Here is a 16,254-nt window from a genome sequence, read left to right as displayed (position 1 = left end):
CTCTGGAGGGAGAAACCAACGGAGCCAAAGAGTCAAGGTAATTGCGCCAAACCTTCTCCCACTTTGGAGAGACTAACAAGTGTTTGCAAAAAACAAACAAACACCTCCCACCGGAGCATCTAAGAGCTCTCCATGCTCTTAGGAAGGGCGATTCATTCTGCACAGTGAAGGCTCCCTAATGCCTTTCATGTCTTTGAGCTCATTCCTCCTAGGCACGTCTACTGCAGCCCAACGTGGGAAGCTGACTTAAAGCGAGTTAGACCTTGAGTCCATCTGCCTTAGTATTGTTAGCGTTGACTGGCAGTGGCCTTCCAGGATTTTAGGCAGGGAAGCGGGGCATTCCCACGCTTGCCTGGAAATGGCAGTGAATGATTTTGGGGACCTTCATCACCCGAAGCAGATTTTGTATCATCTGAACTGCAACCCTTTCCTCAAAGACACGTTCAAGTAGACTGAATTAGTATGTCTTGTTCTCCTCCCCCAACCCCAATATCATATAGATATATACAGTGCTGTTTTTCTAGAAGAGATGCCAGAGCTCACCATGAACTTCCTTGTTCTCTTAGAGATAGATAGATAGATAGATAGATAGATAGATAGATAGATAGATATGGGGATGGGACGGGACTGGGAGGCGATCTGAGTTTCTCTGCAAGGATCTGTTGTCTGCCTCCCTGTCCTGACTAAGGATACTCCAGTGCGCAATCAAGCTGTTAACTTTTTCCCGCCCCCTGAGAGGACTGCAGTGTACATAAATCTATTCTTAAATATATATATAAATAGATAAAAACAAGGCCACGGAATCATGCTGCATGCTTTCATCTGAACTATCCATCTTAAATGTTGCAGGTTATCGGTTTCTGGTGGAAAATTAGTAGTCATTAAATGTATGTAATTACTTTCGAAATCTTGTGTAGACATGGTGCTTGTTTTACTGCCTATCATCATATGTCTTTAAACAGCAATTGGGGCAAGCAGCTTATTACCGAAGAGTCCCATGTTATGCTTCTCAGTGACAGAGTTTGCCCCGCGATGAAAGAAAGAACTTCCATACAGAAAAGAGATGATATCCCACAGGCGTCCCATCCATGCAGATTCATACATGTGAATTTCACTCCAGGAATACATACTGTTGACCAGGCATCCCCAAACTCATCCCTCCAGATGTTTTCGGGCTACAATTCCCATCATCCCTGACCACTGGTCCAGATAGCTAGGGATGATGGGAGTTGTAGTCCCAAAACATCTGGAGGACCGGGTTTGGGGATGCCTGCTGTTGACCAAAGCCATGTGGAATTTTTGCTGTGTTAACATACACACAGGTGTTTTTTAAAAGGAATTTTGTCACGAGGTAGCCCTCAGATACTGATTGGCGTTAGATAAAATGAAGAGTGGCAATATGATTCATGGTTTCTCTCATAATTTTTCCACATGTTGTCCAAAAAGCCTGGAGTTTGGGAGAGCATTTCTCTGTCCAGGACAGATACACTCCCACTCCTTTAGGAACAATTCATATACAGAAAACCACATTATGTCGAAGCCTGCCCATCTATGGAGACTTATGCATTTTCCGGCATTGAAATCATGGTACAAAGGGTTATGAAGTAACAAAAGAATAAGAGTGCCTTTGAAAATGTGAAGAATGCATTTCGTTCACCACTGAGTACCCACGCCTATATAGAAGGAAATATTTGTCCTTTCTGGGCAGCTTCTCCCATTTCTTTGAAAAAGAAATTTAGGGAGCCTAATTGGGTTTAAAGAAAAGATCAGGGAAGCCCTGTGTGGAATTTAACTTTTGCAGTAAAGTTTCTAATAATATGCACACTTACCTAGGAATCTTAAAACAAGAAGAATGAATTTCCAATGAAGGAAAGCAATTAATTGGAATCGTCCTTCTGATTGCAACCAACATGTGTGAGCACATCTTGTATTTTAGTTTTAGCCGTGTCTTAAAGAACACTGTTCTGACTTAAAATTGTTGTGTCTTGAATTGTCCTACCTTTCCATACATTATTTTACATGGAATAGCTATTGTATCCTGATTCTGTCCTCATTGTTTCAAATATAAGACTAGAACTGTAATAAATAGATACGTTGACAACATTTATAGCCCATGGTTTTGCCAGTCTTTAATCATCCTGATTGTGCGGGCAAACGGAAGCTAAAGGATGTTTAGAAAGATGTAACTGCACATTGTTTACTGGGGGGATGGAGGTTCAGAAGACCACCTTTCAGATCTTTCTAAAAAAAAAATAATAATTTGTACACAATTTGCAGAATGGACAAAAATCTGGCAAGGGAGCTTACAGAGATACATGAGACTAAAATAGTGGGAGGCAAGCAACTTGTTCTGGATTTGTTCTGGATCCTATTGTTAATTGTTATTGATTGCCATGCATATGTTTTTTTTAAAGCTCAATTACAACTCCCTTTAAGTATTTTTAAGTCTCATTGATTACAGTGAGAGAATTCTGTACTTCGAGCTTCTTTATTGGAATTCCAAAGGGACCACTGGATCATGCCTTTTTTATTTTTGCCCTTTTCCTGCTAATCCACTTGAATGGTAATGTTGCATATTTACTAGTTCATTTGTGCAGAGCTGCTGGTGGCTGTAGTTAATTCAATTACTGCATGCATAGAGGAGTCCCAGCTTATCACCTTGTTCAATAGCAAACTGGAAAACATGATACAATGTGCTTCTGAGAACCTTAAGGGAAAAGACTGTTTGGTTAGTGTAAAGGTTCTCTTTTAGAATCCTTCTATTGAAGTCTTGTTTCAAGCTATGATATTTACAATCAACTTCCATTTTACCAGCAGAATTTCCTTGCAGTTTACCTTTATTTGGAAGACATGTGCTAGTGATTTCAGTCAAATTTCCTTCTAAGGAAGCACACTTAGGGCTGGGACATCATTGTATTTGGAACAAGGAAGAAAGAGTTTAAAATAAGAACAGGGTGATAGAATTGTTACCGTGCAGCCATTTAGAGTTATGGCCCACTATTTCAAATATATTAGTTTCCTGTCTTTCCAGCATCTTTTTATGCTGAATTGAATCTCTCAATTCTTTTGACAAAAGCAATGCCAGCATCCAATGATGTCCTTCTGCTCATGCAACAGAGATCAGCTTGTGCAATGGGACTTCCAGGTTCTCTTTCTCCTGACACCAGCTCTCGCATGTGCCAAAAAATCTGCTCTGGGAGGTCCGCTGATGCCATAGAATAGATAGATAGATTGGTCTTAGCCTTTTGGTAAAAATAAATAGTTGGTTTTCATCTTCAGGCCCTTTAGGTCTTTAGGACTGTTTGTCTAGACCAGGGGTCAGCAACCCGCGGCTCCGGAGCCGCATGTGGCTCTTTTACACCTTTGCTGCGGCTCTGAGGCGGATACTAGCGAGGGGAGGAGGCGCATTGTGCGCCCCGACACTCCCCAGTGTGGCGGGCGCTGTACTGGCTGTGACGTCGCATGGGGGCGGTGCGTGCGTTAGTCACGCACTGTCCCGACATCACCTTCCTGCCCGCCCGCCTGCTACATTGTAAGGGGCATGTACGCTGGTCACTGTTTTGAAGGGGAGTGAAGAACACACACACACAAAAAGGTAACTTGTTAATTTAACGTTTATTTCTATGAGGAGGAGTAATTCTGAGGGGTCAAACAAAGAAATAATAAAAAAGTGACAAAAAAGTTATTTTTATAATGACGAGTTTTGCGGCTCCCAGGTTTTTTTCTTCGGAAACGGGTCCAAGTGGCTCTTTTTGTCTTAAAGGTTGCAGACCCCTGGTCTAGACCATGCAAAGTCGGGCATGAACAAATGTTGCATTGTGGATTTTTCCTCTTCAGGACCTAAGCCAGCCATGTCTAATTCCAGGAACTCCATTCAATTCCCTTTCCGACCAGGTCCCTTCCCTCAGCAGACACTATTATCTGGGTACTGAGCGTTAGACTGTTACTTTTTGACCCATTAGCTTTCCCACCTAAATAATTGTACTTCTGCAAACTTTGGGGTTCCTTTGAGCATGCTGATATATCCTTCTTAATTTTTAGTGGTCGTGTTTCAGCTACAAACCTGTTAGCACTCACCATCTAAGTTCTTACACTGATTTATAAAGTGTTAGGTCTCTTCTGTTTGCAAGAGATGCAAGGGTTTTTTTAATTAAAAAATCCTCTGTCTTTCCTGATTACCACAGTTGTGCTATTCACATGACAACTGGATTTATGTTTCCATTTTAGCCATCCCAGATTACCTATTTGATAAAATATTTTTCACTTGCCTTTTTTCTGCCCTTAACTTGTATTCTCATAAAGTAATATAAATGGCACATAAAAGTCAGATCCAATACTTTATTGCTTCCATAACGTTCATTAAAACCTGTACAATGTAAAATGTCTGTACTGTATACTGATTTTTGTCTGAATAGTATGAGGTAAGCTATTCTTGCCGTCATGACACACAATAAAAAATACATAAAATAAATATTTCCTGTTAATTTTATTGTTGTCTTATCCACTTGACTTTGGGTGGCATAATTAAAAACACTACCGCTCAGAGAGATTTTCATTAAAACTTTGAAATAAACACAAATGAGGATTCTGTTACCTTAACCAGTCATTAAATTATTTATTGGAGAAGTAATTGATACCAAAGCAATGGAGTCAACATTAATACTGTATTACTATAGCTAAATTATTGAGAACATAAAATCAGGGTTTCTCTCCCCTCTTAAATTCAATGAGCTAAGGATCTGCATATATAATATACACAACCAGGTTCTACCACGTAAATTCATAATAGCCTGTCTTGGGGTTTGCAATAGCACCTATTTATTAGTTTCTCTGCGTGCTTGACAAATCGAACATTTTTTTCCAGAGGAAGCAATTGCCAAAAGCATATTGTGGACTATGCACATTAAGCCATCACATATAGTATGAGGATGCAATGTATAATGCACCATTCTTTAAATTTACCTGTACAACTTGCCTCCCCCCCCATGGACAAATACAATTCTTTAAATGTTGGTGTTGCTACCAAATATTTACTGAATGTCATGGTACTGATAGTATTCTCTGTGTGTACATATTTTTTCTTTTAATAGCTGGTTCACCGTGTTAAATGTTTAGAACATTTTTTGTAACACCATGCAATTTAGAAAGCTGTATAGTCTTATGCTCAAGTGGAATAATCCTTACTTATCTAAGTAATATCCACTTTCTGTAACTCACTGTGCATGGCGTTTGCATATACTAGGGAGTCCAGTCCTATGCATGCTTACTCAGATGTGAGTTTCACTGAATTAGTCTAAGGGCTTAGTCTAAGGTGAATGATATAGGATTGCAGCCATTGTTGTTCAGATATCACAATGCCCTAGACAGCATTGTAGGCTTGGTTTTGAACCCTTTACATCTGTTGGTATGAAGGAACTCTCCTCATATTCAAGAGGTTGAAATGCAACAAAAAACAAGACAGCAATACAATTAAAAACCATATAGCATCTATCACAGAATACCACAGGTATCTAGCACAACATACAACAGACGGGGTTGGGTGGGACATTTAGTAGTTGGCCAAGAGGCTCAGCAATTTTCAAGTGGTCCATGGGGAACCTCTGTACTAAATAATTTCCCAAGGCAGTAAATGACATGAGAAATTCCACTTTTTGTTGAATAACTACTTTAGCTATTCAGTTTCCTACCTCTTGGCTGGGCTATGAAACAGACCAGGTAGTCAGCTATACTTGCTGAAATTTTCCACTTCTTCACAACTATTTGCAGGAGTCCTGTCTCCCTTTCTACCTAGAAACCATAATCAGGCAAGGGGTGGATGCTCTCTGATAGGACAATCCTATGCAATTTAAACAACTCTTGTTGTGTTCAGTTGGGTTTGCTCACATGGGATTGCAGCCCTAATCTCTCTTTTCCCTTCCCATGGATACATCAAATTACTATTTGAGGTGTGGTCAAACACTCCTGAGACAAGGAACTTGTATTGCACAGCACAACAGTTAAGATGGGACAGAACTGTTTACAGAAAGAAACTGCACGATCCCAAAATGTGTATTGCATAACATGCAAACTGAACCATGATGAACACATTATGTTGGCCAGAGTGTTCTAAGGTGTCATTATCTGACTTATAATAAACTAATCAATGCTCAAATCAGTAGTTGTGGAGGCAAAATTATTTGCCTTCTAAATCTGTGATATGGCGACTTTCAGTGGGTTATCCAAGTGCTTCTATTACCTTGCCAACCAAAGTAGCCAAGCAAAATTTATAAGTTCACTGTAATGGGTCAAGAACTCGTTTTTCCTAGGTTTTTCTTGATTTATCATAGAGCTGAAAGTGCCTTACAAATGTTGCAAGTAGTATAACTTAAGTAGCAAATTATGAACATTACAGGGTTGCGATGATAGGCAAATTTGTGATTTCCGGGTGGGTGGCTACTCTTTAAGGTGAGTGGGTACTAATGCTTCTATGAAGAATAATAATACACACATGCATCTATCCTACTCTTTGCAAAAGAAAATGCACAAATCTTTTTTTTTAAGCAAGCTGCTTCAAGTTGGTGATAACATGGGCTTTAGCCTGCAGGAACTCACCACAACTATCTTTTTCTGGACATGCTGAAAACATGCAGAACAATTGTTTTACAGTAGAATCCATCATATTGAGTTTTGTGGGGTTTATTGGAGGGGATTGCAGCTTTAATTCCCTTGCTTTTTGTACATGCAAGGTGTTGGAGATGATTTCAAGGCAACTTTGCCACAGAACGTTAACTTCTGTCATTTCAGATGCCTGAGTGAGTTTTGAAATCCAGCACCCCACTTTTGTACCTATCACTCACATTTAGTCACAGGTTTGTAGATGCTTAGATTTCTGCTGATGTAAATCCAGTGGATGCTTTCTTTAAAAACATCTTTTCAGTAAATCCAGTAGAACTTATACTAAAACTTATTTCTTAAAGCTTACAAACACATGTTTTTTTCTCTAAATAGGCAGTGTACAGGGACTTGTGCATTATAAAATACTGTAAGCCTGGATGTAAAATAATGTAATTCTGGACTTAACCAGATATGAATGTAGTGGTTTCTAGAAGCATATTGAATCTGGAGAGATAGCAGGAGGAGGAAGAGACTCCTCCTGTTTTCTGGTGTGGTTCTTCTCTTGTGTGTGAAGGATTACAAATTCAAAGCACTAGCCTGGACCTTTAAAATGCCTGACACTTGGAGTTATGCTTCAGTTCTGCTGGTCCTTTGAACAGAAATGTCATTCCTTTTTAATAGTATCATCCATTGAAAACCCTGTGCTGGTGAAGGAGACGGGGAGAGAGAATATGAGATACCAAAGAGACCTTTTTCAGATTACTCTTGAATCATGGCTGCTCTTGCATGCAGTTTGTCTTTCTAGAGAGCCTAACTAAATGTTCCATGCAGATGCAGGCAATAAAATCCTAATCGTCAATTTAAAGAGGGGGGGGGAAGAGGAGAGAAAGCGAAGTTAATTTGTAGAGGGGGTAAGCAGCTGGGAAGACAAAATGCTTTAGCCTAGCCCTTTCCTGTGCCTTCTGATTCTCTTCTTCAGATCACTCTCCCCAGCTGCCCCCCCCTCCCCAGTTACAAATGCACGGGTGGATTGGTGGCAAGTGAAATCATCAGTATTCCTGGTGGTGCCCTTGTGGAAAGCACCGTCAGACTGGGGCTGAGCCAGCTTGGGATCTGTTGGATCCTAAGGTGGGTTTGGAGCCTGCTCCAGGCTGGTGCAGCAATTTGTCTCGCTCCCCTTACACCCACTTCTCCAAATTGTTTACAAAAGCATGGACAAATAAATCTTAATAAAAGTTTAAACACAGAATAAAAAAACCAACAGTTTTAATTACCTTTAAGCTGTGCAAAATATTACTAAAAATCACCATGAACTTATCAGGAGCATACCAAATATAGACCCCCAATACAGACCAGCCATAAAAAGATAACAGCCACTTAAAGATGGAAGGATGTAACCTCTCTAAGCTCATGAAGAATTGAGAAGGCCCTATTTCAATATATATTTTTCATAACAGACTAACAGTGACTGTGTGTACGTGCTTTAGTGGAACTCTGAAAATTGTCTACTTGAAAAGCTCTGTCCAAGAGTTATTGGTTCTTTGGTTTTTCTGCTTTGAGAGGATTGGTGAGTAGACAGAACCTAAACCTTGTGATTCAAGAGAACTTTGCACGTTATCCCCTCCTCAGTTAATATCATCTTCAGAAGGGTAATTTAAGCTGGGAAACAACGAAAGGGGACAGTTCTAAGGCCCCCAACATAACAGCTCTTCACTAGACTCTGACCATGGCTCTCTGGCACATTTTGTTTGACCCTGGAGTGTTGGGCTTGGCTATTGGGCTCTGAGCTGAAAGCCATGCACACCTACAGGGTCAGCCAACCCATGTTGCAGGGTAAAGTGGTCATCTCAGGTGGCAGATCTGGACTCTCCTCTGTGGGCATGCCACACTGCTCCTGCCACTACTTTAGATGCCCCTGAAGTAGCTGTGTGCCCGCAGGAGGCAGGAGTGTGGTGGGGGCAGAACATTTTGCCTCAGGCAGCAAAATCTCCTTGGCCAGCCCTGCTCACCTATAAAACCAGGGCTGGCCCTACCATTAGGAAGAGTGAAACAGCTGCTTCAAGTAGCAGATGCTGGGATGCGGGAAGTGGCAGTAGGGTGTTGGACAGCACATCTTTCTTTGTCTTGCTGACTGCTCTGCATTTTAAGCTGGCTGTTCTCAGGTACGCTGGAGAAAGCTGTCCTGCCACCCATGTTGAAATAAGATTTAGTTGTCTATCCAGTTATCTTCTGCACACAGAATCATAAAATTGTGGAGTTGGAAGGGACCGCAATGGTCATCTGGTTCAGCCCCCTGCAACGCAGAAATCTCAGCCAAAGCATCCATGATAGATGGCCATCCAATCTCTGCTTAAAGACCTCCAAGGAAAGAGAGTCCACAACCTCCCAGGGGAGTCCATTCTATTGTCAAACATCTTTTACTGTCAGAAACTTTTTCCTGATGTTTAACGGCAATCTCCTTTCTTGTAACTTGAAGCCCTTGGTTTGAGTCCTACCTTCCAGAGCAGGAGAAAAGAAGCTTGCTCCATCTTCCATTTGAAAGCCCTTGAGATATTTAAAGATAACTATCATATCTCCTCTCAGTCTCCTATTTTCCAGGCTAAACATACGCAGCTCGTTCAACCGTTCCTCATAAGGCTTGGTTTCCAGACACTTGATCATCTTGGTAGCCCTCCTCTGCACATGTTCCACCTTGTCAACACCCTTCCGAAATTGTGGTGCCCAGAATTGGAGACAGTATTCCAGGAGTGGTCTGGCAAAGGCAGAATAGAGTGGTACAGACCATTCCCCATGATCTGGACACTATACTTCTGTTGATGCATGGAATGGGGGAGGGGGTGCCACCTAGCCCTTTGGATCAGGCAGCAAAACGGCTTGAGCTGTCCCTGTTCGAAACTTACTGGAAAGCCTTAGGCAAGCTGCTGTTTCTTAGCCTACGCAACAGGCTTGGTTATAAGGTTAATTCACCATTTTTAGTTCCTTTGTGGGAGAGTAGTGTTATGTACTGAAGTTCTCACCCTGGGCCAGCAGGGGGATATTGTAGATAGTTTTCACTCAGGTCCACATATGCAAATAAGGGATTGAAAGTGACGTTCAGTGATTGGATAGTTACAGAAAATGGTTACTGTTGCGTTCTAGTGGAGCTCTATATAAGCAGGCTGGCTGAACCCTTCAGTTCAGTTCTGTTCTGGCCTGTGAATAAACAGGAGCTGTTTGAAAAATCACTGTGTCATCTGATATGTTCACCCACAACTTAATAAGTAGGATACAGATGTAGCACATTGCTGCCGCCTTGGGATTTGTGCAAATGTACTGTGGTGCTTATAATAACATTTCCCCCCCTCGCTCCACAGGGCACTTTGCGAAAAGGAAGAAAACTTCTCTATGGTTCACAATCGCCCTCTTGATAGTGTCTGTTTTCATACTGACCATAGGCCTTGCAGCTACCACCAGAACAGAAAATGTAACTGTGGGCGGTTATTATCCAGGAATAATCGTAAGTAGGAATTATATTTTAGGGTTTCAAGTATTTACAATGCTGTGTGCCATGCAATGAAGTAACCATTGTGCAGAATTATCTGCCCAACAAAGCTTTTTTGTGGAATTTGACAGCTCAAGCAATGTTAACCTGATTGTGTGTGACGTATGTTTGTGTGTGTATGTGTGAAAGCGAAGACAAGCAAGCTAGCACACCCTGAGTAGATTAGAACAAGATACTGGTAGATGGATACAGGGCTCCACCTCAAGTATTGTTAGGAATATTAATAACCCAGCTATCTTCAGTTCTGAATCTCTGTCATGAGTAATATTTCATGGAGAGAGCTGCCTAAATGTCCATTATTTCCTACTGTGTTTCACATACATAGATGCATGTTGCACAGACTTGGGGAATACAGAACAAGCTCAGATTGATATATATGTGTTGGAAGATAAGGTCTCATGTGCAGCAGCACGTAAAATGCTAAAATCCAAAATGCAAGGTTGGAACAACCATACTTTTAATCAGGAAGTAAATTCTGTACTCCTGCCTCATTTTCCGCAGTTTCCAGAATTTTAGTTACTTTATTTACAGTAATTAGTAAAAGTTTCTTTCTTCCTGTATAGTTTATATATTAATAGTTGTGGTTGCCATAAGCCTTGAACCTGTACATACCGCTCAGTTGCATTCTATTTGTGATCTCCGATATGATTTTAAACGTTGTTTGTATTTTTAAACCTGTAATGTGCAATCTTTAACCACATTTAAGCTGCTGGACCGGGTTTACACATAGTGATAGCATGGTTTAATAAATGATTGTTAAACAAACCATGGTTTAACATGATGTGCAAACCAGGACACTATCCTATATACACAGCTAAGTTGGACTCGATGGCCCTTGTGGTCTCTTCCAACTCTATGATTCTATGACCTGTTGTTTCTTTGTTCTTCGCCACAGCTTGGTTTTGGGTCCTTCCTAGGGATTATCGGTATCCATCTTGTAGAGAACCGGAAGCAAATGGTAAGCACATAATATATTTAAATGTTGTTTTAAAAAATCTATAAGATTAAATATGTTATTGCAGACCTCAGACATTTCATTCTCCATGTATCCTTCAACAGTCAAGTGGTCAGTTGACCTGTTGTGTTTCAATTCTCCTCTCTCCTGCATTTCAACTTTTTAAAGGGGTATATGAGATCCCTTCCATTATTTACCACGAGACCAGCATTTTACCTAGGCTTGTTTTGGTTTCTGGTTTGCTTTTTCTCCCATTGTTTTTCCTCCTGTAACTGATACCCCAAGGCAGATTTCATAGTTGAGGGGTTGTCAGAACTTTGTTTGCCCTTAAGAAAACAAATACATATTCTGTACATGCTTTTTTGTGTAAAATAATAAAAACCATTTTGTATCCCAGCAACTTTTATGTTACTATTCTTTTGTCATGGGATACTAATGCATTTTAATGCAGTTTAATAAATTAAACTGTTTATATTTTGAAATCAAATCATCCCCAGCTACATCTTCAAAGGCCTCAGCTGGACTCTGACAGCTACTCTGAAAACAAGTGGTTTTGTGGGGTTAAAAAGCTTACCAAATTTGCAACGTTACCTTCTCCAAACAATGAGGGTTAAATCCTGCAGTGCTTTTGTTGATATATCTATATATATAGATAGATATCCAGAAAAGGTTCGAATTAATCAGAACTGCACAAACCAAGTCATTGATTTTGTCAGGCTGCCTTCAGCCGTGCATCACCTAATTATGATTTTTAAAGCCCACTCTTTATACTGAGCTTGAGTAATATTTCAAATGATGCCCGAGTATATATTTTTTAAGAAGCATATCTGTGGAGAGGGTCATGAGCTCAGTATATGCACCTCTCGGAACTGGGGGAAAAATCTACAGAGGGTGCTGCTGCCCTAAGTGCTCCATCAGCTTCAACCACACACAGCCCTTGTAGAGAGATTAGTAAATCATTGTGCCTTCCCACTCACACATTCTTTAAAAGCTTAGCTCTTGCACACAGAGAGCTACAAAGCCACCTTAGCAATACATATACATGGCAAGCAACTTGCACGCTCTTGCTTAAAATTCATACTGATGCTTCTCTGAGGTTTGTCCAGCTCAGGCCCTCCTACACCATGTGTCACCTACCAAATATAAAAGCAGCCTGCCGGTTCCATATGTGGTGCTTGGCAAACCCCATTCCCTTCATTTGCAGTCCTAGGCTAGTGAAAACTGGAAGTTTATTTTGACTTGCTGGTGAGCAGACATAAATGGCGGGCCTTACTTCATGATTCATTGTTAGTCGTTTAGTCGTGTCCGACTCTTTGTGACCCGATGGACCAGAGCACGCCAGGCACTCCTGTCTTCCACTGCCTCCAGCAGTTTGGTCAAACTCATGTTGGTAGCTTCGAGAACACTGTCCAACCATCTCATCTTCTGTCATCCCTTTCTCCTTGTGCCCTCAATCTTTCCCAACATCAGGGTCTTTTCCAGGGCGTCTTCTCTTCTCATGAAGTGGCCAAAGTATTGGAGCCTCAGCTTCAGGATCTGTCCTTCCAGTGAGCACTCAGGGCTGATTTCCTTAAGAATGGATAGGTTTGATCTTCTTGCAGTCCATGGGACTCTCAAGAGTCTCCTCCAGCGCCATAATTCAAAAGCATCCATTCTTCATGATTCATAGCAGGTGGGGAATCTCAGGCCCAGCAATCCTTCAGCGCTCTGCATCTGTGTCAGGAGTATTCTGATGGTGTTTCCTGCTTGGCAGGGGGTTGGACTCGATGGCCCTTGTGGTCTCTTCCAACTCTATGATTCTATGATTCTATGACATTTTCTACAAGTGTACCAAGGTGAGCAAGACCTGACAAGCATTTCGTAGGTTTCCATCTACTAGAGATCTTCCATTGCTTTGTTGAATTCTGAACTGTTTTGAGTCAGAAGTAGCTGCAGTTGCTTAAAGCAACAACTCAACAGCAAATCCATCTCTGTGGATTTTGGCATTGCAATGGATGCTCATGACTTAGTACGGTAGTTAATCTAGCTGACCAGCCTCCCTATTGTATACAGTAGTTGAATCAAAAGTCAGCTATTTGTGGGACTGGATTGTTATCTAGCTTTGTTACATCGTATTTGTTATTGATTTTGTAATATTATTAATGTTATATTTATTTCCTGTCCTTCACCAGCAGGTCTCAGTGCAGGTTACAACAACGTAAAGTTCAAAATTCAGAACATTCAAAACAGATCACAATCACAGGAATACGGTGGGCTCTGAAAACACACATCTCAGGTGCCGAAAGCCAGGTTGTTCACAACCTAGTAACTAGACTTTGATAATATTTGTACTCCAGATTAGGCGTTTGTTGTTCTTCAGGTCTTCTCCCCCATGTTTAGGGCAGGGGTAACCAATGTGGTTCCCCCAGATGTTGCTGGATTACAGTTCCCATCTTACGTTTATAGTCCATTTTTCTTCTTTTGTGTTTCATAAAATTTTAAAATCACATTATTATTATTATTATTATTATTATTATTATTATTATTATACACCTCAGAGCAATAGAACCCAAAGCAATAATCTATCCAGACACTGACCAGACCTAGATCTGCTTAACTTCAGCAAAGTAGTGGTAGTGTTATGTTCCTTCAAATCATATCCATTCTGGCCACTGACCATGTTGGCTGGGAGTTGGAGTTCAACAGCATTTAGAGGGTACCTCATTGACTAACCTCAACTTATGGGGTTATTCTTATTTTTAAGGTCCCAAAACCTACAAATGGCCTCCCACTCAACAACACTACCGTTCCCTGTCGCTCAGAGCATGCAAAAAAGATCAAGGCTACATTTGTGTGCCCTTTCTACGTGTTATAATAGATTGCCTCAACTTTTCGGAAGTGGAGAACTTGATGAATTTTTTATCCGCACCACTGAGTTAAAACATAGCAATGCAGCGATGGCCACTTGCCTGCCTGTGCAATTATACTGGGCAAGTGCAGTTTTATGCCTGCAGATGTTAGATTTTTGTAGGAGGCACAGATGGTGAATCTCACACTTTAAGCTACAAACCCAACCCTTCATAAAATATTTTGATGGGTAATATGCTCTTCATAAAGTGCTGATACCAAACAATTTGAAGAACCAAAATATGGCCATGATTTATTGTTCTGTTTCGACTAAGGAAGCAAGATTTAAAAAGCTGAACTGTGTTGTTTGGTGATGCTTCAGGTACTCTTTGGGCATTATCACAAGTGTCTGTGAGAGCTAGGGATGACTGTGATGGGCACCCCCAAACCTCAGAACATGCAACAGTCCTCCCTTATACCAGACGACAGACCTTAGAACAGGCCTTAATCCCACCTCTTGGATCTAAGAAACCCAGCCGATCGTAAGATAGGTGACAGGAGAATACATGCTCCAGCTCTTCTGTAGAGCTGTTTCTGGAGCACAGGATGGGTCAGAAAAAGAGGAGGAAGATGCACGTCAGGCAAGTGAAGGACCAGGTGCTTCCTCACCCTCTCCTGCACCAGTGTCTCCCAGAATCAGGAGGAGACTGAAGAGGGATGAGCAGAGGAAGATTCCATGCAGGCGTAGTCTCCGACTGCGTGCAGGCAGCCCGTCAGGGGGAGGTACAGAAACTGGTGGAGGGGGAGTGACCCTCTGTTGCTGCAACTGCTCCAGAGAACACAGACCTGGGAATAGTTGCCTAGATGCTAAACTGGTGTTCGTGGCTATTCGGAGCCATAGCTTTGACAATAAAGAGTTAGCTATCTGCTGTTTATGGGACGCGGGTGGCTCTGTGGGTTAAACCACAGAGCCTATGAATCAGAAGGTCAGTGGTTCGAATCCCTGCAATGGAGTGAGCTCCCGTTTCTCAGTCCCTGCTCCTGCCAACCTAGCAGTTTGAAAGCACGTCAAAGTGCAAGTAGATAAATAGGTACCACTCCGGCGGGAAGATAAACGGTGTTTCCGTGTGCTGCTGTGGTTCGCCAGAAGCAGCTTAGTCATGCTGTACGCCGGCTCCCTTGGCCAATAAAGCTTGATGAGTGCTGCAACCCCAGAGCCGGTCACGACTGGACCTAATGGTCAGGGGTCCCTTTACCTTTACGTACCTGCTGTTTGCGTTGCTTTGGCTGGGGAACACCCTTCACAATATATATCAACAAAATTAATTAACATTATCATTATTAACAATGCATGAGATCTGATTAGGGCAGTTAAAGTCTTGTACTCTCCAACTCCAAGTAGCTCAGCCTGCGTTTTTCCTTCCCTTCGGCAGCGTTTTCTGCTGAAATAGCAGTACTCTGAACCACAGCCATGATGACCTCTGACAATGGAACTGGCAGGCTGTAGTGGGATGTTACACTCTCCTGCTGCTGTTGTATAGTGGGGTCTTAAGATGACGCTATTAGTTAAAATAGACTGGCTGTTTTAAAAAAATGAATAAGTGCCCATTATGATAGACTCCCATATTACGTCAATTGGAAAAATGCCTGCAATTGATAGCACCTTCGGGGGTTGGGACAGGGCTGGCTTAACCATTAAGCAAAATAATCACATGCTTAGGGCTTCATGGGAAGGGAGAGGCACCAAAGAAACTTTCCATTGCCAGATTTACCATGAACCAGCAACTCCACTTTTCAGTTTACAAATTCTGAGATAAAATCCGTCTATATTAATTAAAGCACGAAAACACAAGATTCAGCTGTAAGCTAGTAATTAAATAGTTCATATCATGGAATAAAGTGGAAGTATACGAAAATAAGCATCGTTTTCCATCTCACTGTAGGTTTTCTTTCATTTTGAAAAATAGGTTCTCATTTATGGCTTATTAAAGTGTGTGTGTGTGTGTGTGTGTGTGTGTGTGTATATGGGAACCAAAATCTTTTAAGTGCATAGGGCCTCTAAAGTTCTTAATCCGACCTCTAGGTTGGGGGCAAAAGGACCACCTCCTGGTCCATGTGTTAAGACAGGCAGGGAACATGTTTTCTAATGACTTCGACATTCCCAATTGCTGGCTTTCAGAAAACAGACACTCAGCTGCTGCAGCATAATAGTGGTGATGTGCCTCATCCGCTGGCTTTAAGGCCAGTTAGTCCCTACACCCTCTGAAGCAGTGGTGGACTTTGGGACCTCAAATGTCAGCAGCGCCCTGTGCGATGCTAAAATTCAGCCTCCAGCCTA

General features: G+C 41.6%; 1 protein-coding gene across 3 annotated transcripts in view; it reads left to right on the top strand.

Moving 5' to 3' along the window:
• The window catches only part of TMEM255B (transmembrane protein 255B), a 63,286-nt gene that overhangs the window by 19,119 nt on the left and 27,913 nt on the right, over window positions 1-16,254 (top strand). For 2 of the 3 annotated variants that reach the window (XM_081858292.1, XM_081858291.1), the window contains exons 2-3: window positions 9,948-10,090; window positions 11,031-11,093. In XM_081858292.1, the coding sequence (XP_081714418.1) occupies window positions 9,948-10,090; window positions 11,031-11,093 (206 nt within the window). Of the gene's footprint in view, window positions 1-1,833; window positions 1,915-9,947; window positions 10,091-11,030; window positions 11,094-16,254 lie in introns of all 3 variants that reach the window. The other variant, XM_081858293.1, reaches the window with a different exon arrangement.

This window comes from Podarcis erhardii, assembly GCF_964252035.2.
Source record: "Podarcis erhardii genome assembly, chromosome: 4".
NCBI classification, from domain to species: Eukaryota; Metazoa; Chordata; class Lepidosauria; order Squamata; family Lacertidae; genus Podarcis; species Podarcis erhardii.
Note: the sequence above shows the minus strand (reverse complement) of the source record. Positions and strands in the feature narration are given on the sequence as shown.